This window comes from Sciurus vulgaris (assembly GCF_902686455.1).
Source record: "Sciurus vulgaris genome assembly, chromosome: 2".
Classification (NCBI taxonomy): domain Eukaryota; kingdom Metazoa; phylum Chordata; class Mammalia; order Rodentia; family Sciuridae; genus Sciurus; species Sciurus vulgaris.
The window spans coordinates 122,625,104-122,644,418 of record NC_136462.1 but is presented as its reverse complement, the minus strand read 5'-3'; the positions used below and the strand labels follow the sequence as shown (position 1 = coordinate 122,644,418).

Here is a 19,315-nt window from a genome sequence, read left to right as displayed (position 1 = left end):
TGACCTGGAGAAAACTTCAGACAAAGTTTAAATATAAACTTTTAAGTATAAATTAGTGAGACAAGGAGAAAGCCTAAGGTGAATCTTAATGATCCCAACAATTAAAAGTCTGATGGCAAAGAAAAAGTCAATGAAGAGGATGCAGAAATAACAGGCAAACAAAGCAAGAAAAAAATTGGTAGAGAGCACTCCATAAAAGCCAAAGGAGAAAGTTGTCTAATAAGAAGGAAGCAGTCAACAATATTGAATGCTGCTCAGAGACCATGGAAGAAACTAAAAACACCTACTGGGTTTAGCAATAAATTCATCAGCAACCTTCATAGGAGTTTACAGAAGCTCTACAGGACATGATACCAGATTCAAGTAGACTAATGAGTATGGAGAAAAAAGAAAATGGAGGCAGCAAATATAGAAAACACTTTCATGAAACTTGGCTAGGAAGGGAAGGAGAAAAATGGGGGTTTGGGGAATAAATTAAAGAATAAATGGAAAGAGTCTGGGATTTGAGGTTGCTTTTTTGTTGTTTGTTTTGTTTCTAGAATGGAAGAGAAACATGTTAAATGTTGATGAGAGAAGCAGCTAATAAAGAAAACAAGATACTGTACAGGAAAGAGAATTTTCTTAGTTGTCACCTTCCAGGTTGCCAAGTAAGCCTGTGGTTCCAGAAGTCAGCCTTCTCAACCAGTCCCTTCTCAATCAGTTAATTTAGACCGTTTCTACTTTACTCAACCTCCAACCTCATATACCTCCTACTTTTTAAAAATAAAAGCAGAGAACGCATACGGAATTTCAAACTCTTGCCACAAATTTCCACCTTGATCCCATCTGTTCTTGTTCCCAGCAAATGTCAAAGACAAGTGGATTTCTCTTAATGTCAATCAACCTTGACCACTACAATATTTCTATGGCTTTAGGAATGTTACTATTCTGTCCCTGGACCTATTCTCATTTATCCATCTGTTACTCATCTTTTTTATAATTATAAAGTTTATTTTCTTTTTATTGTTTGTCATACCTTTCAAAACATTTTCTGTCTCCTTTCGATCCCTAACTTGTTGAAGTGCAAATCTCAACTCACTGACATATAAACATAACTGTTTTTCCCATAACTACTCAGTTGAATCTTGAATCTACTGAGTATGATCAGTAAAATTCCAAAATTTTTCAGGAACATTCACTGATCAAAGCATAGTTTTTAACTCCCATCTATGGACAACATGCCTCATTAGCACAAGTGAGAATTCCACAGCCTCCACCAGATGCCTGTGGTGGGAAAGGGCAAGGCTTGTTCTTACTGGCTCTCTCCTCCATTCCTCCCCCATGCTTCCACTACCACTCTCCTTCTTTTACAAACTTAATGTCTTCTTCCATAAGTAGCAGCTGTAAGAAAAGAGCAATATTCCACTTACAAAGCTTGCCAGACATTAGTGACGGGTCTGCCACAATCATCAGTTGACCTTTTCTAGGGGGCTAAAGTTATGTCAACTGCCATCAGAATCAAGTGCTACCAAGAGGGGATGTACCCATGCTCTTTCTTCTAACTAATCTCTACTCTTATGGTGATTTCTGCACAGGTAGCACACATGATCTCTAAGCAGCATGCAGGTTCACCCTCATTCCTGCTGCCCAATTCTATCAGAATTTTGCATACATTCACATAACCAAGTATTCCCTTAGGAAGTCCCTCTGCCTCTAACATCTTCATGCATGTTTATGCTCCTTCCCTCACATAAACCATAAACCTCACCAGATTCTTCCTAACTTGATCACTAACCCTAACCCTAATACATTCACATAACCAAGTATTCCCTTAGGAAGTCCCTCTGCCTCTAACATCTTCATGCATGTTTATGCTCCTTCCCTCACATAAACCATAAACCTCACCAGATTCTTCTTAACTTGATCACTGAGAACTCCTTCAGAAGCACACTATCCTAGAGATCCTTCAGGTCCAGCTGGCCTAGGATACTTCAGCAAGCCTACTGTGCTACGAAATCTTAAGACACATATAAGCATCAGTCTCTGTATTTCAGAGTGCCCCCAAACATCTAGAAACATGCCTCTAATTCCCCCCAGGTTAAAATGGAAAACAGGGGAAGGAAAGTAAAACATGTTCCCAGCATTCTTTCCCCAAAACTCTCTTAACACATTCCAGACACCAAAATCATTCGGCACATCAAATATGCTGGCAAAGAAAATGCTGTTAGTCTCCCCTTCCTGCAGACACACCCACAAACTTCAAAAACAATTCTTTCAAGTTTCATCCCAAATTTGTGTGAGAGTAAGAAGAGGGGATAACCACAACTTCAGTAACTATACATAGCCTGAAAAGGTTCTCTCTCCCTGCTGACCCTCTAGCCCACTTTGTAAGGGGGCAAGGGAAATGTAGGGGTGGTGGTTAGAGTATGGCTTTGCTAGAATGTCAGTTCCCAGCAATTCAAGCAACTAAGTAGTTAATGTCATAACAGAGACATCCTCAAACTCATCCTCCCTCTTTTAATTACAGAGGAAGTGTGGTCAGCATTCCTGGGTAAAAAGTAAAATATTTTTCACTAATAAGCTACACTTATCATGTTAATTACATAACAAAGATGTTATTAACTGCATTTTACATATAGGACACAAAATTGAACTGTGGTTATTTAAGGCTAAAACACAAAAATCACAAATGGGGATAAATCCTTTAGAGCATCAACAAAACAAGAATTGAATCCACATGCAAAATGAGGGGAAATCCCTGAGTTGCTTAAATCACAAAGTACTAACCAAATGAGAAAACAGATGGCAGTGCTTTCATAACAAAAACAGAATAACATGAAAACAAAAAAGGAACACTAGTTATTACCCAGTATGTGCTTAGACCAAATGTTGAACTGTATCCTTCTACATTACCAGCTGTAATTCCTGGAGAAGGATAGAACAGAAAATGAGAACAGCTTTCTCCCAGATTTTACTTCTCAGTCTAAGTCTTTGAGAATCCTGGCATAGTACAAGTATTCCTCTCATTTTCTCAAAACCTCCATCTTTTTAATCTACAACTTACACAAAACATTTCTATTACTATTAAGTTTTCACAAAGCTTTAGATCAATGAGTGACATAATAAAAGTCACATTTTTTTTATAACCATTTCTCACTTCCTCAAACACAGAAGTATCAGAAGTAGATGCCAGAGTTTCTGCTCATTAAAAGAGACATGATGCCTGGCGTGGTGGCGCATGCCTGTAATCCCAGTAGCTCAGGAGGCTGAGACAGGAGGATCACAAGTTCAAAGCCAGCTTCAGCAACAGCAAGGTACTAAGCAATTCAGTGAGACCTGTCTCTAAAAAGATACAAAATAGGGGTGGGGATGCAGCTCAGTGGTTGAGAGCCCATGTTCAATCCCCAATACCCAAAATTAAAGAGAGAGAGAGAGAGAGAGAGAGAGAGAGAGAGAGAGAGAGAGAGAGAGAGAGAGAGAGAGAGAGAGAGAGAGGTGATTATCATTAGTCAATCTTTCTCTAAAGAAGTACCTATTTCCCAAACAAATTTCATTTCTTTAGTCAGACATGTTATTTTTAATCACAAAAATCAAAGAAGCTGATTGATCTCTAGAACCAACCTAGAGATTAACTCAGCCCATATGCTCCTTTTATAGAAGCTAAAACCCAAAACTAGGTCAGTAGTGTTTTCCACTATAATATGCTGATTCATTATTCTTCAAGGATGATTTTTTTAGAAGTATTTCTCTTAAAACATAAAAAAGGTTTTGCATGATGACAGTAAGAATATTAATTGTGACTACCACATGATGTATTTGGACAATTTCAACTACTGTTCATTTTGAAACTTGGTTCTAATGAATCATATTTTCAAACTAGTCTAAAATTTATTTTGGCTCTTTCCAATTTAAGAGGAAACACAGCTGCTGTCTCAACATATAACTTTTCCTTGACCCTTCAAATACTTCCAAAGCTAAATAATGAATTCCAAAGGTTTCAACCATGTTCACCATTAAAACAGAAGTCATTTCTTCAATAATTATATGAAGATGTATTGCTTTGTTTTTTCTCAAAATAATTTTTTCAGTAAAAAGTAATGTAATACATAATTTGTATTTACTAAAATTTCAGGCTTTTTAGTGAATTTTTAGAGACAGACTATGCTATATGTCTAATATCCTATTACAATCACAAGGTTATCTAAAATTAGAAAATACACCTTAAGATGACATCCCAATCCCACCCAGGATTGTTTATGGTTAGCCATCAATCTCACTTTTTCCTGACCAAAGTGAATTAGGAGAATGATAAGTATCTCAACGGAAAGGGAGCAATGCCCAAGTAAAAACATTAAACATGAAACCAAAGAATGTAAAAACCTCGCTAGTGCCACCTACTGTACCAACAGAGAATGCAGATAAGAAATATTTTTAAAATGCTGTGTGTGTGTGTGTGTGTGTGTGTGTGTGTGTGTATGTGTTCCAACATTTGATTCCTTCTTCAAGATTATGTATTAGCTTTCTACCAAATCTTTCATAGAATATGAAAGCACCATAATAATCAGATCATGCCAAAACCAAAGACTTCAAAATTAAGAAAAGCTCAAGCACAATGCTGATATTAGTGTGAAGATCAAAGGAAAAATTTTTCCTAAGAGGTAATGAAATAAAATGCATATAGAATTTATTAAAACTAAATAAGTGAGGTAAATGATCAAGGGAGACGTAGCAAAAATCGGAGCATAAAATGAAATGAATCACAAGCCGCAAAGCATACCTTACCTTACATTCCACCACACTCTGGTCTGATTCACAAGTTACATAAATCTCATCTACTGCCCGGCGAAGATTATCAAAAAGAAATGCCCAGTACCGAGCTCTCAGATCAATTTTCCGAGGGTGCCTTGTTTTAGTAGGACTTTTATCAAAATGTTTATCTCCAGCTGCAGATGTTATCTTACAGTCTACTGCAGTATTCTAGTAAAATAAAATACAACATGAAAAAATATAAATAAAAAGGTTTTCAGGGATTGAGTTTTTCTATAAAGCACATTTTCAACAAGACTTTTACATCATGCTTGAGTTCATCAAAACAAGCTTCTTACCTTAAATAAAATGGGCAGGTTTATAAGGCCAAATTTTATTTTAGGCAAGTCTTACTGAAGATTACAATGATTTAGGTGAATCAGCATTTAGCAATAAAGAGTGCTAAGGTTATTCCTGATTTACTCAAACACATGTATGGCACATTCACATACATTAACAAATAATAAATAGCAATGTCAACATTTTGAGGTATAGAGTCTTCTTTCTACATTTGTTGTGTGAACTTTTAAAAACCCATCTAGTTCATGAGATTTACCAACATATTTCATACCTTTTTACCAACCTCCTTTTCCCAAAGAATTACTTTCCTTCTTGCAGAAGTACATCTTTAACAGTTTGCAGTAAGGGTTTGTAAATGGTTGCTATGGTTTCAATGGACCCCCCCCCCGCAAAACTAGTGTGTTGGAAATATAATCCCCAGTGCAATAGTTCTAAAAGGTGGGATCTTTGAGATATAATTAGATCACAAGGATTCTCTCCATGTCAATTAATAAATGTCATTATTATAAAAGTCAGTTTTTTGTCATGGAATTGGTGTCCTCTTCCTTCTCTCTTGTGCACATGAAAGCACACTTTCTCACCATGATATCTTCTGCCATGTTAGGATTCAGCAAGAAGGTTTGCACCAGAAATGATCCAATGACCTTGGACTTTTCAGCCTCTAGAACCATGAGCCAAAAAAAACTGCTACTGCTGTGACATTATACAAGCAAAAAATGGACTAAACAATAGTAAATATGGACTAAAACAATAGAAAACATTTAGTCTTCTCATATCTAAAACTGGCTGTATTTCACTCTTATACTTAAATGATCATTGACTAAGTACAGAATTGTAGGTCAAAAATTATTTTGCCTTATAACTTTGAGATATTGATCCATTGGCCTTTCACTGATTACAATTCTATTAACCTGTCATTCCCCATCAGGTTTACTTCCTCACAATTTCAAAGATTTCTCTTCTTTTTTTTTATTGTAAACAACTGGGATACATGTTGTTTCTCTATTTGTACATCGAGTCAAGGCATACCATTTGTGTAATCATAAATTTCCATAGCGTAATGTTGTTTGATTCATTCTATTATTTTTTTTCTTCCCTCCCACCCCTCCCACCCCTCTTTTCCCTCTAAATAGTCCTTCCTTCCTCCATTCTTGCCCCCCTCCTTAACCCTAACCCTAAACCTAACCCTAACCCCTCCCACCCCCCCCATTATATGTCATCATCCGCTTATCAGCAAGATCATTCATCCTTTGGTTTTTTGAGATTGGATTATCTCACTTAGCATGATATTCTCCAATTTCATCCATTTGCCTGCAAATGCCATAATTTTAATCATTCTTTATGGCAGAGTAATATTCCATTGTATATATATACCACAGTTTCTTTATCCATTCATCAACTGAAGGGCATCTAGGTTGGTTCCACAATCTGGCTATGGTGAATTGAGCAGCAATGAACATTGATGTGGCTGTATATCTGTAGTACGCTGATTTTAAGTCCTTGGGGCATAGGCTGAGGAGTGGGATAGCTGGGTCAAATGGTGGGTCCATTCCAAGCTTTCTGCAGAATCTCCTCACTGCTTTCCAGAGTGGCTGCACTAATTTGCAACCCCACCAGCAATGTATGAGTGTACCTTTTTCCCCACATCCTCGCCAGCACCTATTGTTGCTTGTGTTCTTGATAATCGCCATTCTATTGGGGTGAGATGGAATCTTAGGGTAGTTTTGATTTGCATTTCTCTTATTACAAGAGATGTTGAACATTTTTTCATATATCTGTTGATTGCTTGTACATCTTCTTCTGTGAAGTGTCTGTTCATTTCCTTAGCCCATTTGTTGACTGGATTATTTGTATTCTTGGTGTAGAGTTTTTTGAGTTCTTTATATATTCTGGAAATTAGCGCTCTATCTGAAGTAGGAGTGGCAAAGATATTCTCCCACTCTGTAGGCTCTCTCTTCACATTACTGTTAGTTTCCTTTGCTGAGAGAAAGCTTTTTAGTTTGAATCTATCCCAGTTGTTGATTCTTGCTTTTATTTCTTGTGCAATGGGAGTCCTGTTAAGGAAGTCTGATCCTAAGCCAACAAGTTGAAGATTTGGACCTACTTTTTCTTCTATAAGATGCAGGGTCTCTGGTCTGATTCCGAGGTCCTTGATCCATTTTGAGTTGAGTTTTGTGCAGGGTGAGAGATAAGGGTTTAATTTCATTCTGTTGCATATGGTTTTCCAGTTATGATTTCTTTTCTTAACCATGATGTTTTGAAGATTCTCTAGCATGAATCTAAGTAAAAACCTATTTTATTTATACCATTCAGCTCCACAGTTAATGCCCTGAAGCTCTTGAGAACTCAAAATGAGGAAATTTTTCAGTACATCCATTTTTTATTCTCAACTTTCAGATGACTTAGAAGACATGTTACTAGAATTTCTCAATCTTAAATTCTCTTTCACATTTTTCATCTCTGTAATTCTCCAAGCTATATTCTAAGTTGTCCTCCAATTTACAAATTTTATTTCAGTAATCTCTTTGTTCCATATATTATTCTATTAATTGAAGGTTTTCAAAATTTCACTGACAACACATTCATTTCTAAGACTTATACTCAGCTCCCTTTTATTTATAAATTTTTGAAATTAATATTCACCTATTATATTTCACAATTTCTCCATTTTGCATTATAGTTATTCTTTCCTTTGAGAATTTAACATTCATTGTTTTGAAAGTTCTCTTTAAGAAAATGTCTTTTCATTTCATTACTTTCTCATTTGTGGAATGCACTGTCTATATTTTATGAAATTACTATCTACATGTGATTTGATATTTTACTTTGCAAAACTTATTTTGTAATCCAGTTTCTGATCTTTTACCTTTTTACTTTCCTCACCTTTATGGTTACCAAAAATCTAACCCACTATTGTTTCATTTCCAGAGGTCTTTTACTAGACCTTATAAGTCTTTTCCTTTAAGAATATGACGGTTATGGTTTGGATAAAAAGTATTTGGATATAAATAAAAAAGGAACATGTAAGAGAGGGTTAAAATTAAAACTATGGAAACTGACAGCCTGAGTTCAAATACTGGCTGTGTCATTTTCTAGCATGTTAACTAACCTCCCTGCCTCAGTTTATTTTTGAAATATAATTTCACTTTTGGGAGGACAATAATTATTTCTACAACAAAGGGTTGTTATAAGAATAAATTAATATTTCTAAATACTTAGCACAAACTAGGTACACAGTGAGTACAATTTACATTTGTTAGATTTAAAATGTAACAGTAAATTTTCACATGAAGATAAAATATGTAATAAATCCTAAAATGTTAGATTTTGTAACTTACAATATATTCAAGGAATTGAAATTAAATAACTAAATAAAAAGTTACACATGCTGTACCTGCTTAGCAGTTTTATGAGTGCCTTGAATTGTCCTCTTAGATTTTCCACCAGTTTGACACTTGGGTTTTCCTTCAAGGCAAGAAAAAATAAATAACAGATATTTAGACAAAGGGGAATGAAGGGAAAGGAGGGTTAATGAGAATAGGAAAGACAGTAGAATGAACTGGTCCTTACTATCTTATGTGCATATATGATTACACGACCAACGTAATTCTACATCATGTACAACCAGAAGAATGAGAAGTTATACTCCATATATGTACAACATGTCAAAATACATTCTAGGGGCTGGGGTTGTGGCTTAGTGGTGAAGCGCATGCCTAGCATGCATGAGGCACTGTGTTCAATTCTCTGCACCACATTAAATAAATGAAAAAAATAAAGGCCTATCAACATCTAAAAAAATTTTTTTAAATACATTCTACTATTATGTATAACTAATAAGAACAAATACAAAATAAAATTAAAAATATGACAAAAAATAGATAACAAAATTAAGCTGTAGGTAATTAGATAATATAAAACTAAACTATAAAAATTATCCAAGCATAATAACACATAATTTCCATCCAGAGACCACAAAACAGTACAATCTATGCAAGGTCAATTGAAACTACTGATGATATAGTTTTTCTAAAAAAGGTAAATTTCCAAAGTCCCAGAGGCTGCTTTGGTTGAATGGCTTTCTTTGAACAAGAATAAATCAACTTCTTAAGGAGTCAGATAGCAAGACATGGTGACACAATTGTATTCCCAGCAGCTCAGGAGGCTGAGGCAGGAGGACTGAAACTTCAAAGTCAGCCTCAACAACTTAGAGAAACCCTGTTTCAAACAAAACAAAACGGTCTGTGCATGCGACTCAGTGGTTAAATGCCCCTGGGTTCAATCCCTGGTACCATAAAAGGAAAAATAAAAATGAAACACACACACACACGTGAATTAAACAAGTCAGATAAGCTGACAACTTAAAAACATCAAGTTACTATTATTTCTCAACTTACATACAGGTCTGGAAAATATTTCCTTTAAATTTATTTCAACAATAAAATTAAGAATATTTTTACCATATAATAAAAAGAATTTTAAAAAATTAATATTTTTATTAGTTGTTGATGGACTTTTCTTTTATTTACTTATTTATATGTGGTGCTGAGAACTGAACCCAGTGCCTCACCTCACACATGCTAGGCAAGCATTCTACCACTGAGCCACAACTCAAGCACCGAATTGAAAAAAATTTTTAAAGAATATTTTTACCATATAAACCCAGTATTTTATTTTTATCAAATTCTCTGATTCATAAAATACACAGTTTGATTTTGCAAAAGGAGGTTTAGGGGTTGCAGATTTAGCTTAGTGGTAGAGCACATGCCTAGCATATGCAAGACCCTAAATTCAATGCCTAGTGCTGATAAAAAGGGAGGGTTTTTGTAGTCAGATGTATCATTCTCTAATATGTATATCAGAAAAACTTCTCCTTTCTACAAAATAATTTTGGAGCAGGACCCTGATGCAGAATAAGTGAAATAAGCCTTAACACGAAGGCACCTGACATAAGTGGGACTCCCTCACTGTTCTACCATAGATGAAATTACACTACATATCACTTCATTCATTCTATTTCACAGAACAATCCCAGCCAGGCTTTTTAGAAATCCAACAGAAAAACCAGCTTAGAACAAATGTCAGAGGAAAAAGAAAGAATTCAAAAAAGAGAGCCCTTGTTTAAAATGGAATTATCATCCTCAGAAATATTTGGGTATATACTGTAGTCATAATATAACAAGCTGCTACTATAAAAATAAACATTTTTCAGGAGAAAATAACTTGTCAACCAAGATTGCTACATTCAACAAAGCTATCCCTCAAAATCAAAGAGAAATTTTTTTTAAAAATTCCAAAATAAGCAGATACCAAAAGAATAATGACTACTAAACTAGTAGTACAGACAAGAATACTTAAAAGAAATACTACACACAGAACAAATTAAAAACAAACTCCAGGACTCAGGATGGACAAATCTCATTGGAAGAATAGCTAAGCAAATGAGAAACAAGACCAAATTAAACATTAGAAATAAGTCAAAATGGAAAGAATAAACATCTCTACAAAAACACTGAATGTAAACAGTCTCAACTTTCCAATGAAAAGATGTAGGTACACTGGCAGAATGGATTAAAAAACAAGACCCAACATATGTTGATTGCAAGAGACTCGCCTTATAAGCAAAGACATCCACTGACTGAAACTGCAAAGATAGAAAATGATATATCATGCACATGAAGCCTGAAAACAAGCAGGAGGAGCTACTCTCATATACTCTCATACTCGGGCAAAGCAGATTTCAAGCCAAATTTAATCAAAAGAGACAAAGGTCACTTCATGTTGGTAAAGAAAACACTACAATGAGATAAAAGTAAATATTTATGCACAAAATGTCAATGCATATAAATATGTAAAATAAACACTATTCAACTTAAAGACTTAGATAGACCTCAATGCAATAATACCAGGTGATTTCAGCACACCTCTGTCACTAACAGAAATTCTTCAGACCTAAAAAATATTATTAATCATCATGATCACGTTGCTTTCATTCCAGGGATGCAATGATGGTTCAACACAGGCAAATCAAGAAATGTAATTCACCACATGAATTCAATTAAAAACTAAAATCATTTAGTTATCTCAATAGATGCAGAGGAAGTCTTTGAAAAAAATCCAACGCCCATTCATGATAAAAACACTGAAGTAACTAGAAGTAGAGGGAACCTACCCAAATTCAACAAACCCTAATTCAACCTTGTACTTAATGGGGAAAAACTGAACGTATTTCCCTAAAATCAGGAACAAGACAAGGATGTCACTCTCACCACTCCTATTCAATATAGCACTTAAAATGTTAGCCAAATTATGTAAAAGGAGGAAATGGAAATAAGGGATACAAATAGGAAAAGAAGTCAAATTATCAGTTTGCAGATGACATGATCCTATACTTAAAAATACAAAAGTTCTACCAACAGTCTTCTAGAACTAATAAATTTAGCAAAGTAGCAGGACACAAAATCAAGATTCAAAAATCAATAGCTTACTCATGCTCCACCTTATACTTCTAACTTCCCTTCCAAAATTCTTTTCTTATATGTATTGAACATGACACCTTTCTTTTGAAACTGACAGTCTCTCAATGCCATTCAGAAATTATAGGAAGCAATCATTCTTTAATGCTTTACAACTAATCAATCACTAGTGCTGTTCTCTCTTCTTTAAAACTTCCCTAACCTCTTTTCCTTTTTCATTCTCATACTTCAACATATTTGAACCAGGCTTATTAAGGTGACATATTTAAACTGATGGAAATATTCTCATATTTTTAAAGCATAAACCTAATCATTTAGCTGATAATATGCAATCATATAAATAAATATATCATTATCTGAATACAAATCATTTTTGAAGTCATTTTATTGTGAACATGTGATAGTCAGCATGATTGCACCAGGATGGTTATTTAATTCAACTTTTCTTTTTTTAAGGGATTCTTTTTAAATGCTCAACTAACTTTACAAGCATGCTTGACTCATATTATTCTTACGATACATACATAACATTTAATGAGTAACTCTTTTCAAATTAGTTGAAACATTTTCAAAACCAATTCCTTATTCCTTTTTTCCCTTCTAAAAATGCAGCATATCTATTACTGAAGTTTGTCAATATTTATGAAGTACACTTTTCTTCAATTCTATATCAAATGTAGTAAAAAAAAAAATCCAGGTATACTCTTCAAGTTCAGAATTTTACAGGTTAAACACAGATGATGAAGTAAATCCACAATCAGGTAAACACAGGTGCAGAAAACTGTTAAAAATCAGTCACACCTGTGAAATATTTAACCGATGAGAGGGAAGCTAGATTAGACATTGGTTTTGAACATTCTATCTTGAAAAAAAGTGTTTCTAGATCCACTCATTTTAAAAATTTATATTTTCAACATTTCAATGGAAGTGGAATCTTGTTTTTTCTTTTAGCATCATAGTTTGTAACAAATTTAGTTACTGAATCCATCTTGAATTCACTAACATAAATGCTAAGATCTGATAAAAATTAATGCATTTTAAACTTTTTTTGAGTTCCATTTTTTTTAACCTCCAGTAGAGGAAATAATATATCACCAATGGATGAGTTATGCATATATTTAATTCCCATAAAATAACAATATAATTGATTTTATTTATAAAATTAACATTTAAATGATTATTTCTAAGATTTTTTAGATTTCAGATGTATCATTATGCAAAAAATATTCTTCATGTCAGGTTATTTATACTTTTTGTTTGTTTTGGGGTTTTTTGGCGGTGCTGGGGATTGAACTCAGGACCTTGTACTTGCAAGGCAAGCACTCTACCAACTAAGCTATCTCCCCGGCCCCTATTTATACTGTTTTAAACTTCTTACTGTGTCTACTATTTAGTGTTTTATCAATGTATATTTCATTGATTAACAAATGACTGAAAAAAAAATATTCTTTCCTAACTCTATTCAGAATTTACACTGTCAACAGAATCAGTATATTGTGCTTATTTATTATCTTTTTCATTTTGAATTCTACTAGCAAGTCTAATAAAATATGCTTTAATAACTTGATTAAAATGAACATCATTGACAAAAAAAAAAATAAGAAAAGTATAGTCTCAAAAAAATCAACAGCTTTTCTATACACCAATAATGAATCTACTGAAAAAAAAAATCAGGAAAACAAATCCACTCGTAACAACCTCAAAAACAAAATAAAATACCTAAGAATGAATAAAAGTCCTCTACATGAAAAATTATAGAACACTGAAGAAATAAATTTATGAAGACCCAAGAAAATGGAAAGACCTGCCATGTTCACAGTCAGGCAGAATCAATATTGTTTACAGATTCCATGCAATCCCCATCAAAATACCAATAACATTCTCCACAGAACTACAAAAAAAAAAGTCTTAAAATTCATACAGAAGAGTCAGGCACAGTGGCACATGACTGTAAACCCAGAGGCTCAGAAGGCTGAGGCAGGAAGATCTTGACTTCGAAAGCAAGCCTCAGTAACTTAGTGAGGCCCTAAGCAACTCAGTGAAATCCTGTTTCTAAATAAAATACAAAAAAGGGCTGAGGATGTGCCTCAGTGATTAAGTGCCCTTGAGTTCAATCCTCGATACCAAAAAAAAAATCATACAGAAGAATAAAACACCCAGAATACCAAAGCAATTCTAAGCTAAAAAAATATTATGCCAGAGGCATCCCAATACCTGACTTAAAATTATACTACAGAGCTATAGAAACAAAAATAGCAGGGTAATAAAAAAAGTATAAACACAGACACATACATCAATGGAATAGAATAGAAAACAGAGACAAGTCCATACACATACAGTCATCTCATTTTTCACAAAAGCACCAAAAACATATGTTGGAAGTAAGACAGCACTTTTAACAAATGGTGCTAGGAAAACTGGTTTTCCATATGTAAAAGAATGAAACTAGATTCCTATCTCTTACCCTGCATAAAAGTCAATTCAAAAATGAAGAAAAGACCTAGAAATTAGACCAGGAACTTTGCGATTACTAAAAGAAAACATAAGGTCAACACTCCAACAAATAAGCATAAGCGGTTGGAAAGACTTGGTAGACATACCAACTACCATCTAATATCATTGATAATGAGATGGTGTGATAATTTGATACAGGTATACTTAAATTTGATACAGGTATAATTAAATTGGGGTAATTAACATTTCCATCTTCTTAAAACATCTATCATTCATTTGTATTGGAATCCTTCAAATTCCTCTCTTCTGGTCTTGTTGGCAGTGGTGGTGGCAGTGTTGGTATTTTATTTTTGTGGAGCTGGGAATTGGACATGGGACCTCACAAATGCTAGGGAAGTACCCTACCATTCAGTTATATTCTGATTTTTTTTTCATAAAACACATACTAATTTGTTGTAAACTATAAGAATTCAGTAAGAAAAAAATTTAAATTTTTTTTTAATATTTTAGTTGTAGATGGACACAATGCCTTTATTTTATTTATTTTTAGGTAGTGCTGAGGATAGAAACCAGTGATTCACACATGATATACAAGTGCTCTACCACTGAGCTACATCCCCAGTCCCTTGAATCTTTTATAACTTTAAAAAAAAAAAAACTAACCTGCCAGTCATAATAATATAACAAGCCCAATTTCATTGTTATCTGAAAGATCAAAGTTAATGGTAACACTTTAATTAAGCCATTTGCATACAAAAGCAATTAAAAATTACTTGAAATATACTAATTTTCTCAAGTTCTAACTGTGAACATCCAGTTTTTAATCTACTTGTCATTTGGAACAAAATATATCCTTCTAATTTTTTCTGTTTTGTTTCGGTTTTGGTTTTCTGAGATGGGGTTACCTAGGCTGGCTTTGAATTCCTGGGCTCAAGGGATTCTTCTTCCTTGCCTCGAGAGATGCTAGAACTTGGCTAGCATAGTTTACAACAAAAATGAAACCAATTATTTTTTAATACATACCATCATCATCTTTGCTTTCCAGTGGAACACTCCAAGCTATTAGGTTTCTTGCTGTACGACCCTCCTCTGCAACTATTCTCCTTACTTTATCGTGACTATTGGAACGCTGGAATGAGGCCTTTGTGTGAAAAAGAGAATATTAGATTGTTAGGTATTAGATTACTCGACATATAGACCATACTTGACAACATTATTTCCCACATTTACTCAGAAAGGAAACATTTAAAACTAATTTGGACTTTGGAAGGTGGTTAAACAGAAAAGAAACTACTGAATATTTTTTTTTTTTTTTGGTCTAAAAAGACTAAATTTTACAGTTTTAAAAAAATTATTTCAAGAATAAATACAATGTAAGGTTTGAAAAAGTGTCCTAAGAAGCATAAGCAATGCTGTGTACCCATATCAGCACCACAACTTACATACTAACGAGTTTAAGGGAAAGAGACCAAGTTCTACAAACATGCTATAAATTTCTCCTGAAAGTTCGCTGCAGCAATCCCAGTGATTTGAGAGGGTGAAGCAAAAGGACCATATTTGAGGTCAACCTCAGCAACTTAGCAAGTCCCTACCACAAAGTAAAAAATGAAAAAGACTGGGAGTATAGCTCTGTAGAGTGTCCTGAATTCAATACCAATAAATATGTATATGTATGTATATACTTGTCTATTGGCAAATTTACCTATTGATAAACTTATTTACCAATAGATAAAATATATACATGCATACATACATACACGTTACATGAAAATAGCCTATTTTTATAAGCCAAGTACGTATGGGAAGAAAGGGATCTTAAAGCATCCACATGAGCACAGAATTCCATGTGGGCAATCTGCCTTTTTATCAAACAAGTTCACCACTGGGTCCAGCATAAAATTCCAGTACAATTAATGTGTGTTTTCATGCCCTCTTCTAATCCTTGTCAGCCTAATCACATATCATGTCTGGACTCCTTAGGCAACAATACATTTACTAGAAAATAACTATTTGCAAAGCACTGTGTAGGACAGTGAGCAAAACATAAGGAAATATAGTTGACCTTTCAATGGAGCATGAGTGAATTTTTTTTTGAGATTTGCAATAATTTGAAAAAACAAACATAAACCATACATCCTAGAAAAACTGGAAAAATAAAGAAAAGTTAGATATGTCCTGAATGCATAAAATGTATTTAGAAAATAGTGTATCATTTATCATAAATATACAACTATCAGTTACAAGCAGTTAAAATGTATCAAAACTTATGCACACAGACCATAGTATTCACAGTTGAAAATGTAAACAAATGCAAAGATACAGTATGAAATCAGAACTGTATAAAATTGAATGAGGCAAAAATCCCAGCTCTAACTTTCTATAATATTTTACTTATCTGTTCAATTCGAAATATAGTTTCAGAATTGTTAACCTATATCCCTTATGAGAAACACATTTACTAACTAAATTAGTAACTAGATTATGGCATTTCAGTATAGATCTTGTCCTTAGCTTCTTCCAGTATTCAAAGTACTGGTTTCCAAAATCATCAAATCAGTTCTCACTCCCTTCAATATGGTTATATTATTCACTTGTAATATGTTACTACTTGCATTCCATTTTGGGTTCTCCTCACCTAATGCTTGATTTTAATTGCTTGATTATTTGGGGTGTATGTTAAGAAAAAGCAACATATTTTTCTCAAAGGAACATAGTAATGACTAGTATAACTTCAGAGGAAGAATAAAATCTCTAAACTCTAGAGCAAGGGTAAGCAAACTTCTACAAAGGGCCACACACATATTTTTTACTTTAGGCTTTACAGGCTGTTGAGTTTAGATGCTAAATATCTCAAAGGTCCATGTGTCAGAGAACTGGTCCCCAGAGGGGTACTACCAGGAGGTGGAGGATTATTTAGGAAGTAGGCCTAGTGAGAGGATCTTGGGCTATTGAGGGTGTGCTCCTACAAGGGATTTTGGAACCCCGGCCCATTCAGACACTTTCTCCTTGCTTCCTGGCTAATGAGATGAGCAATTTCCTCCACTACCCACTCTCCCCCATTGCCATCTGGCACACCCACCAAAGGCCCAAAGCTATGAGTACATCCAGTCTTGGAGTGGAACTTCCAAAACGGTGAGTCAAAATAAACTTTTTATCTTTGTAAGTCAAATATTTCAGGTATTTTATTATACAGACAGACAGATGACTAACATGATCCATAAGGTCTCTGTGACATGTACTCAAGTTTTGGGAAGCAGCCAATTTGTTGTGGTTATGTGATGAGAAGCCAATTATGAGATAAACAGACATTACTTTTTTTAAAAAATAAATTCGAATTACAGACAAGTTACAAATTTGTAAAAAGAATATCCAAAATATCCTCATATTTTTTGTGAAAAATATAGTTATGAGAGCCCTTGCCAGTAAACACATCAATATGTACTTCCTATAAGCAAGGACACTCCTATATAACTGTTCCCAGTTTTTACAACTATCAAAATGGATATTATCAAAATTATTACCTAAAATAAAGCAATTACTTAAATTGCCCAAAGCCATTACTTTGGTAGCATAAAAGGAACGTGACAAAATACACTAGCCCAATTCATCCAGAAGCTCTATAAACTGCAAGCAGGATAAATACCCAATCAGAGAGAAATTTGAAGATCACAGAGTGGAGTTAGATGGCAATCGTTCCACAGCACAGAAAGAAGGCGGCGAAGAAATAGCTGATTGGAGAGAACTACAAGTTTATACCTGAATTAAGGACGTGGAGAATTGCATCAATAAGTGTTTTATTAAGTACAACAGTACATGGCTTTGCTCTGAAGTAATTATAATAAATAGGGTTCAGTGTCCTCTCTCAAAATGGTGCCAATGCACACTGATACACAATCAATACCTGGATATTCACCCAGCCCAGGGATCATAAGAGAAAGATACTCACTAAATAGTCTCTTGTATAAAAGAAGAAGCAATAATCATCCCAAGACATGGGTAGCCATACAAGAAGTATAAAAACGAAAAAAAAAAAAAAAAAAAATCCCAAACAGCCTAGAACACTTCAACATTGACGTCAATGACGCCACAGTAGAGAAAATACAGGAGAATTTAGAAACTTCATACTTAAAATGTTCACCAAGCTTTAAGATGATGAAAGGAATAAACTTAGAAAATATAGGATGTGAAAAATCATTTCAATAAAGAGACAAATTCTGAAAAAGAACCAAATGGAAATCCTGGCCATAAAAGACTCAATAAATCAAATTAAAAATTTAATCAGTATTACCAATAGATTAGACCATCTGAAAGTAGAGTTTTGAGGCTCTGAAGACAAAGTCTATAATCTTGAAAATAAAGTCAATAATAAAGAATAGAAGTTAAAAGACTGCTCAGAATATTCAAGAAATCTGGGATAACATCAAGAGAACTAAATATAAGAATCATTGGGGTAGACAAAGGTTCCAAAATACAACTAAATGAGTACATAATCTTTTTAATAATATTATAAAATTTTACAAACCTTAGAAACAAGATGGAAATCCAAATAAAAGAGGCATATAGAACTCCAAATAGGATGAAAAAAGATCTTCTCCAAGACACATTATAAATGAAGATACCTAATATGCAGAATAAGGATTGAGTTTTAAAAGTGGCAATGAGAAAAACAGCAGGTCACATTTAGAGGAAAACTAATCTGGATTTCAACTGATTATCCCATCCAAACCCTAAAATCCAGGAGGGCATGGAATAATATGTACCAAGCCCTGAAAGAAAACAGGTGCCAACCAAGATTATAATATCCAGCAAAATTATCCTTCACAATTGTTGATGAAATAAAAACCTTCCATGATAAGCACAACTAAAAGAATTCATCACCACTAAGTCTGTACTATAAAATATACTCAATGAAATATCTCTTAAAGATGAAAAAAAGCATAGGGAAGACTCACACTATAGGAATATGCAATTAAAGGGGAATCAAGTAGGAATAAAGCATTAGAAATCAAAAATGGCAAGAAATAAAAATAATCTCTCTATAATAATGCAAAAAGTCCAAACTCTTCAATCAAAAGACAGAGACTGGCAGATTAGATTTAAAAAACAAGACCCAACCATATGATGTTTACAAAAGGCTCATCTTATAAAAAAAAAAAAAAAAATCCATAGATTGAATGTAAAAAGATGGGAAAAGACATACCATGCAAAATGGTAGCTGTAAGCAAGCAGTGGTAGCTACTACCATATTAAACAAAGTAACTTCAAGTCAAAGTAATCAGAAGAAACAAAGGTCACCTCTT

At 33.9% G+C, this 19,315-nt stretch overlaps 1 protein-coding gene across 5 annotated transcripts in view; it reads right to left on the bottom strand.

The window, feature by feature from the left end:
• SCAPER (S-phase cyclin A associated protein in the ER) overlaps window positions 1-19,315 on the bottom strand; it is a 470,315-nt gene that overhangs the window by 412,952 nt on the left and 38,048 nt on the right. For 4 of the 5 annotated variants that reach the window (XM_079128857.1, XM_079128859.1, XM_079128858.1 and 1 more), the window contains 3 exons: window positions 15,039-15,156; window positions 8,480-8,550; window positions 4,762-4,956 (listed from right to left, as the gene is read on the bottom strand). In XM_079128857.1, the coding sequence (XP_078984983.1) occupies window positions 4,762-4,956; window positions 8,480-8,550; window positions 15,039-15,156 (384 nt within the window). The remainder of the gene's footprint in view (window positions 1-4,761; window positions 4,957-8,479; window positions 8,551-15,038; window positions 15,157-19,315) is intronic. The other variant, XM_079128860.1, reaches the window with a different exon arrangement.